Below are 7,937 nucleotides of genomic sequence, written 5' to 3' on the forward strand. Positions count from 1 at the left end.
TACGTATACAGAAAAGTTTTAAAATCTTTATCAATTAATTTTTTATATAATACAAACATTTGATTGAAAAAAATATTGAAAACTATTTACTAACATCTCTGCTAGTGAGTCACAGTATTCATGACCTGCGTACGTTCTTTATGTTAATAAAAAAATTGAAAATACAAATCCATAGTTATCTATATCTAATATAATAGTTCAGCTTATAATGCCAATCTGATTTGTGATACAAATCATGTTATAAAATTATATTATAGTCTTGTTGCTGTTCTTCATTGCTGGTGCAACTAAATGCACGTAAATTAATATGAAGAAAGAAGAAAAAGATCATGTGCATCCCCATGATGTCAAAAAAGCACTTTTCTATATAAACAACAACATTTCCTTTGTCATTTCACTCAACCAAAATTCTACGTTTGAGATTGAAGAACTCGTAATCAAGATGACCTGGTTAAAAGTTCATATAGCATACCTCGACCAGCCATTCCTAGTCACTTTCCTTTCTATCTTTTTATGTGTTGCTGCAGTTGGTCCATCTTTGGCTCTGCATAAACCCCCAAACCAAAACCAAACAATGGCTTACATAGAGTCCTCTTGCCATGGAACCAGGTACCCTGATCTGTGCATACGTTGTCTAGCCAGATTTTCAAATTCCACCATAGATGGTCCTCAGCACTTGGCCCATCTTGCCCTTTCGGTGAGCCTCTTCAGGGCACTAAAAACTAGGGTTTACTTGTTAAAAGTGGCCAAGGAACTTGAAGAGTTTAAGAGTGATAGAGTGTACCTTACTGTGCAAGATTGTGTGACGCAGCTCAACGATAGTGTGGACCAACTTTGACAAGCCATCAAAGAGCTCCGCAGGATGAACAAAGGCACCATCATAGATGACAACTTCTTGTGGCATATAAGCAATGTTGAGACATGGGTAAGCACTGCCTTAACAGATGCTAGCTACTGTGTTCAATCCTTCCCTGGAACAAGGATGAGTAAAAGGACAGCTACTATAAAGGTTAAGGCACAAAATGTTGCAGAGGTCACTAGTAATGCACTCAATTTATTTCATAGATATGCTTCTAGTTACCATGTAGCAGCTGGAGCCAGCTTGAAACCCTAATTAACATATGCTCTCCAGTTTAGTCATGCCAATGTCACATAGTTTTTCTTTAGGTTGGTTAAAATCGATTGTCCTTATCCTAAATCAATGTATTCATCACAATAACGTTCAAAATAAGTTTTGTTTGTTATAAAATTTAATTTATTATTATTCAAGCGAAGTCAGAATAGAGGTATTTTTTTTTTATCTATATGATGTAAAATACTTAAAAGTGTTGTTGATTCACTGTAAAAAAAGCAGACTAACTGTGTGAGGAAATAATGTTGGCTATATGGGTTAGAATCGGCCTATTCGACTCTAACTAAACAATAAAATATTTAGAAAGTTTAACCACGATCAAGTGCATAATACGCTAACCCTACAGAGTGTTAAAAATAAAAATTAGCTTGCATTCGATTTTGAGATATAAAAGTGGACATTAATATTATATATTACTTTAAGTTTTAGTGTTGGTTTAACCAACTCAAACAAGAATATAAAAATAAAAGAAAATTAATGTTTGTGAGTTTAGAAGTTGCTAAGAAAATATTATTTTATTATACATAGCATCGAATTAATCAAAATTAAATTTTTGCATTGACATGACTGCTGTTTAATTTAAGAAAAAAAAAATCCAGCTTGCATTAGTCTGACCGATGCTTATCATAAAACAAGAAATAAAAAAAGATAAAAAGGTTTTCCACATTTTAACTTTGTCTCTTTTCTCTGAAATTGCAACTCTTAAATTGCAAGTGGGGGTCCGAACACCAACATTCCCCCATTTATATCATTTATAGATTAATTGGCCTTCTTTCTTTGAAGCTCATTGAGAACATGGTCGAGAGAGGTAGAAGAGGTGATGTGCTTCTTGGATTTTGAAGTTTGTCTCTTTGCGCGAGTTTGCAAGGCCCAGCGCCTTTGATTATTATACCTTTTTTGTCATTCTCGATACGATTGGCGGTCTTTGTGAAAAAATTGTCCAATAAATATACGAAGTAAAGGATGGCATATAAAACACATCAAAATAATGAATCAAAGTACCACCTATGCTAGTTGCTTTTAGGAAGAAGTTGCACTTATGTACTTATTACACAAGTTATGACTATCCTTACTCATTCAATTTCAGAGTTTGTTTATCTCAACCAGTTGGTTATGGATCTAACTTTCACCAATCTAAGCTTCATCCTCGTGTTTGTGGCAATCACTAGCTTCTTCTGATGAATGTTTTCAGTATCATTTCTCAAAGGATCTTCAATGAAACTGGTAGGTAGACTATGTTATTTGATTGTCCAATGAATGCTCAAATTTTGTCGCGTTGGTCTTTAATGGAACACTACTTATGACCAGGATTTCCTCGTTAAAACAAGGTTTATAGCTTTACTTGGAAGCCAAACCAATCTTGGTAGCAAAACATTCCAGGTAGAAGTTTGAACAGTAACATAAAAATAAATTAAAAGTCAAATGAGTAATATGCATCAGAAAAACTGAAAGGGTAAGCCAACCAGATAGTACGAAACATCAGAAGGGCTGAAAAAGGTTACAAATTAGAAACCAAATGGAAGTCTAATGAAATATCATCCTGCTAATTTACAGATACGTATAAAATTCCTTACACAAAGAAAAAAAGAAAATGCGATTACCTCTGCACCCACATTTTCTTAAAACCTGTAAAATAGAAGTCCAGTAGTTGTAGAAAGCAGGACTAAAAATAGGATTAACCGCCAAAATAGATTCTGGGATGATGTAGCAGATATTAGAATCTCAGTTATAACAAGCAAACTCCACAAGTTACCAGTACAATACAAGATTTAGGCTAAAGAGTAATGTTAGGTGCCTGATGATTGCATTGTCAGCACTCAGTTGTATAGGCTGATGACAGCAGTGATTTGAAGTGGGATGGATTCATCATCACAAAAGAGGAATTTGTACACAAAAATAAATGAGATATTCAAAGATTCAAAAATCTATTAAAGTTAAGAAAATATTGGGATTGGGATAATTCAAAGATCCAAAGAATTGGGTTGAATATAATGAACATAATTGGAGACATTGATAAGTGTAGACTGATGACAAAAGTATAATAATAAAGTAAAAAAGAAAAAGAAAAAACCGATGAGTGTCACAACAAATCTCTGATCCAAAACAAAGAATGTGGTCAGTGAGAACACAGGAGTTGAAAATTTCGATTTGAAATAAAGAACAATTCTCAAATACTATTCCTCATATGATAACTTATTACAACCAAAAACAAAAGGAGTAATAATACCTCTCACCTCTAAAACACAAGAAAAAGAAGAGAGAACACATTACGTAGCTACTGTAACTTTTCTCTTTCCTTCGCTATTAACACGACCTCCATCTGTTCCCTTGAACATCCTCGACAAAACATCTGCTTGCTTAGTGTTCCCCTCATGATTAAGGCTCTTGATCAGCTCTTCACGGCTTCTCCAATCTGTTGATCCTCTTTTCTCCAGAATTTTACATAAAATGGAATACGCATTGAGGGTTTTCCCTACTGCCAAGAGAGTATCCAAAACCTTATCATATAGTGAAAAATCTATGATACAGTCTCTCTCAAGAACAAAATCTAACAGTTTGAGAGCAGCAATTGTCTTTTCTTTCTCACAAAGAATAGATAAAAGGTGGTCAAAATCAGGCTCACAACCATTATGCATAAGCAAATCAATTCTTCCCAAAGCTTCTTCCACATGACCTCTCATTAGAAGGGCCTCCAATATCTTAGAAACCAAGTCCATATGCTCCTTCACCCCCTTCTCCACCATACTCTTCATTACTCTGCTTGCAGTTTGAACCCTGCCATCATTAAACAAACTCTCCATAACCAACCTGTACAGTGAGGATTCCGGAAGATGCCCACTCTCAAGCATGCTATCCAAAGCTGTTTTAGCATCAGCGGGCTCTCCCTTTCTCAAGTAACTCTCAATAAGCAACCTGTAAGAATCTGCATCTCTAGGAACAGCTCTCCTTCCCATGATCTTTATAATCTCAAAGGCAGAATCGGGGTTGCCTTCCTTTGAATGCCCCCGGATCAAACTATTGAAAGCAACCGAATCCTGCACACCCTTTTTCAATAACTGACGGAAGAACCTTTCTGCCTTACTAGTCCGCCCATGATCACACAGATACTCAATCATCAAATTATAAGAACTGGCCTCCATTTCAAAGGCATTTTGCGGCCGCGACACGATTTCCTTCTCAATCAACTTGTCCAACAACTTCTCCGCCTTGTCATGCTCATTAGCCTTGCAAAAACTCTCAATCAACACACCATAGTGGCCAGCCTCAGTGGGAATGCTCAGCCTAATCATCGCCTTCAGCACATCTGCAGCCGCATCCAAATCCCCAGACTTACTCTGAACACTCAGCAGCTTCATAAACACAGAATTATCCTTCGGCGCAATGTACCTCTCCACCATTTCCCTCAAAACATCCCTCGCCTCCACCGTCTTCTCAGCATCACACAGCCCCGGCAACAGGGTGGAGAACGTGACTGCATTCGGCTTAATCCCACAGTTCTTCATATCCTCAAAAACCTTCATGGCATCATCAATCCGCCCCGCTGCAACATACCCTTTCAACATGGTGGTAAAACTAATCACATTGGGGACAATGTCCCTCCCCTTCATCTCCACAAACAACTTCTCAGCATCCTCCACCTTCTTAAACCGAAAATATCCATTAATCAAAGTGTTATAAGTCACAACATCAGGCAAAACACCCCTACTGTTCATCTCCTCATAAAACCTCACAGCAGTGTCCAATCTCAACGACAAAAACATACCCCAAAGCAGAATATTATACGTATGGCGCGTGGGCTCCACGCCCTCCCGCAGCATCGCGTTGTAGTACCTCTTGGCCATCATGTAGCGTCCGCGACGGAGAATGACCTTGAAGAGCGCGTCGTACGATTTAATGGTTCGTTCCACGCCGAGCTCCTTCATTTTCTGGAAGAGCTTCACCGACTCCTGCACGATCCCGGCGCGGCCGTAGCTGTCAATGAGGGATACGAATGCGTCCTCAGTGGCGGCCTCGCGGGCGCGCGTGTTGTCGAGGAGGATGCAGCGCGCGTGGTTGAGTTTGGAGTAGCGCCCGAGGATTTGGACGATCTTGAGGGTGGTGTCCGGGGTGTGGGCGAAGAGGCCTGCGCGTTCAACCCAGCGGTAGAACTGGAGCGCGTGTTCCGGCGAGGCGGCGCCATGGAGGACATTGTAGACGAGGGAAGGATCGAAGCGCGGGACGAGGGAGCGGATCGAGTTCTGCAAGCGGGTGGTCCAGGCCCGGTTCGCCATCATTCGGCAAATGACGAGTTCTAGATTCTTGTCGATAGGGGGAACGGGTTGAGATTCAGGTTGGGGTGACCCGTGAGAGGGTTCCGGTTCGGAGAGAACTTCGGCGGTGGAGACTGTGGAGAAAGGGTTTGATCGGAAAGCGGGTCTCCATCGGAGAAGCTTGGAATTGGAAAGCAGAGCCATGAAATTGGAATCGAGATTGGGATTTGAGAGAAAGCGGAGGCGGAGCTCAGGGAGGGTCTGATGTAGCAGCGCCACTAAGACACTAGGGTTTAACAGTTAAGAAACAAACCTCAAATGAAACTAACACCACACTCTTTTTTTTTTTCTTTCTTAATTATTAATCTCACTTGTTTTCTTTTAACCTGTCATAAATTATAAACTATTAATAGGCTAAAATTTATTCATTTATTTCTAATTTGAAACTTTATTTTCTGAAAAATTCTCCTTTATTTGTTTTATATTTTATCCTTCTCTTATTTTAGAGCTAACATAATTAGTTAATTGATAATTTAATATAAAGTGATACAATTTACACGAAATAATACTTAAAGACACAAATGCCTTCCTATCTGTCTAATAAACAAGTTTTAATAGATTTAGAGACAAAAATTTATGGACATGTATGATTTGCGAAAATAAAGTTACTATATACTCGATTATTAATATTTACATAATATTTATGCATATTTATATATAATTGATTTAAATTATGTTTTAATATAATTAATTATTTTTTATGTAATAATTATTTTTTAATATAATTAATTATTTTTAATATTTTATGAATATTTATTATAATAAATAAAAAATAAAAAATAATTAATTTATATTTTGGTATTTTGGAAAGTAATTTATTTTAATACATATTATTTCGAAATACAACTTTTTTATTTATTAAAGTTTATTTTTTTTTAATTTAAAAAAATTGAGTCTATTTATATTTTTTTAATTATTTTTTACATCAAATTATTTAAAAAAAAATACTTTACAAATAATTTTTCAAATATAATGGTATTTTTATATTAATTAAATTAGCTAAAAAAGTTAATTCAAATAACGTTACTTTCCTTTTTTTTATTTTTTATTTTCTTGCCTATCAAAACAAAACATAAAAGAAATATATGATCTACATATTACTTCTTGGAGTATGTTATTCATTCTCATTCTCAAGTTTATGATTTATAAATGTTAGTGGGTTATATAACTAGTAGGGGGGAAAAATTGCTTAAATACAATATTCATCTCCTACTTACCAAGGAAAACATATTCATATTCAACCTGTATTTTACATTTAGTAACTTTAACTTTAATTTTAGTATATTCCTTAACAAAATACTTTTTCATTCTTATATGAATTGGAAGCTTATATATTTGTAATTATACTAATTGATTAAGTGCACACTTTCCACAAAATTTATATCCAATATTAAATTTAATATAATTTATCAAACCCAAATTTATTATTTTATCAACTACCTAATAATTAATTAAAATTTATAACTAAATTTTTACTATCAATATATAAAAAGAGAAAATCATTGAATTTATCTTTTAACATAAATAAATAAATTTTAATAATTGTAATCTTAAAACATCAAGTAAAATAAATGTATAGATATTTTTGTTATAAATTACCTAAAAAAAAATGAAGTTTTTTTACTAGGTTGAGTCACTTAAACCTAGTCTTATTCATTACAATAAAATTTATGGGTGAGCTTTTCATTAAAAAAATTTAAATCAAATATTTTTCATATAACAAAGTGTTAAAGTAAAATTCGAACATTCTATAATATTTATTAGGTGTTAAAATAGTTAGATGTAAAATATGGTCTTACTTCGTTTTTAAGATGATGATTTTGTGTAAAAAATAGATTATGTAAGACGGTGTTTGATTTGATAGAAGATACAAATTTTTGTTGCCTTGTCTCTCTTACATTTGATAAAGTATTGATAAGATGAGACCATACATGCATTAAAATATAAGATAAATGCATAGAAAGTTAAACTAGTACTATGGTTATTCTATGTTGCAGGGAATGTTCGAATGTCATAAAGATTTGTTGAAAGAATGAGTTAAAGTTAACATAAAAAGATCTTTTGGAGTTCAAGCTAAAGCTACTTCTTTTGTGCAATTTCCTAGCAGTGAACGTTGACTACTCTATAAAGGTTATTTACCTCGTACAATTATGCAAAAGTAATCAAAATCAAGCCATGACACACTACCTAAGGAAAAATAACTTTGATCTAGTTATTGGGAAAATTACATCAAAGAAGAATAAACCATTTAATGTTATATGAAGTGCATTTAATGCATTCTAGGTACACAAGTTCATCATACCAAAGAAACACATAAAATAATTGGATCTGATTCAACAAGCAAAAGTAGATTCACAACAGTCACTTCTCTCAAAGCCTATATAAGGAAACTCAAGGAGAACAAGATAGAGACTACGTTGTATAGTGTTGAAATGCTGCAAAATTTGTTGTGTCTACTATAGAGCCTCAAAGAAGAACATTGGTCATGTTCAAAT

General features: G+C 34.6%; 1 protein-coding gene and 1 pseudogene across 1 annotated transcript; one reads left to right on the forward strand and one right to left on the reverse strand.

Annotated features, from left to right (window-relative positions):
* The first annotated feature begins 339 nt into the window (after positions 1-339).
* Positions 340-1,269, forward strand: LOC137809716 (pectinesterase inhibitor 9-like; annotated as a pseudogene).
* Positions 1,270-3,245: 1,976 nt separating this feature from the next.
* Positions 3,246-5,740, reverse strand: LOC137811605 (large ribosomal subunit protein mL102 (rPPR5)). The gene has a single exon (XM_068613404.1). The coding sequence runs from the start codon at positions 5,584-5,586 to the stop codon at positions 3,400-3,402; it is 2,187 nt and encodes a 728-aa protein (XP_068469505.1). The 5' UTR covers positions 5,587-5,740; the 3' UTR covers positions 3,246-3,399.
* Positions 5,741-7,937: the final 2,197 nt, after the last annotated feature.

Source organism: Phaseolus vulgaris, chromosome 2 (assembly GCF_000499845.2).
Source record: "Phaseolus vulgaris cultivar G19833 chromosome 2, P. vulgaris v2.0, whole genome shotgun sequence".
Lineage (NCBI taxonomy): Eukaryota > Viridiplantae > Streptophyta > Magnoliopsida > Fabales > Fabaceae > Phaseolus > Phaseolus vulgaris.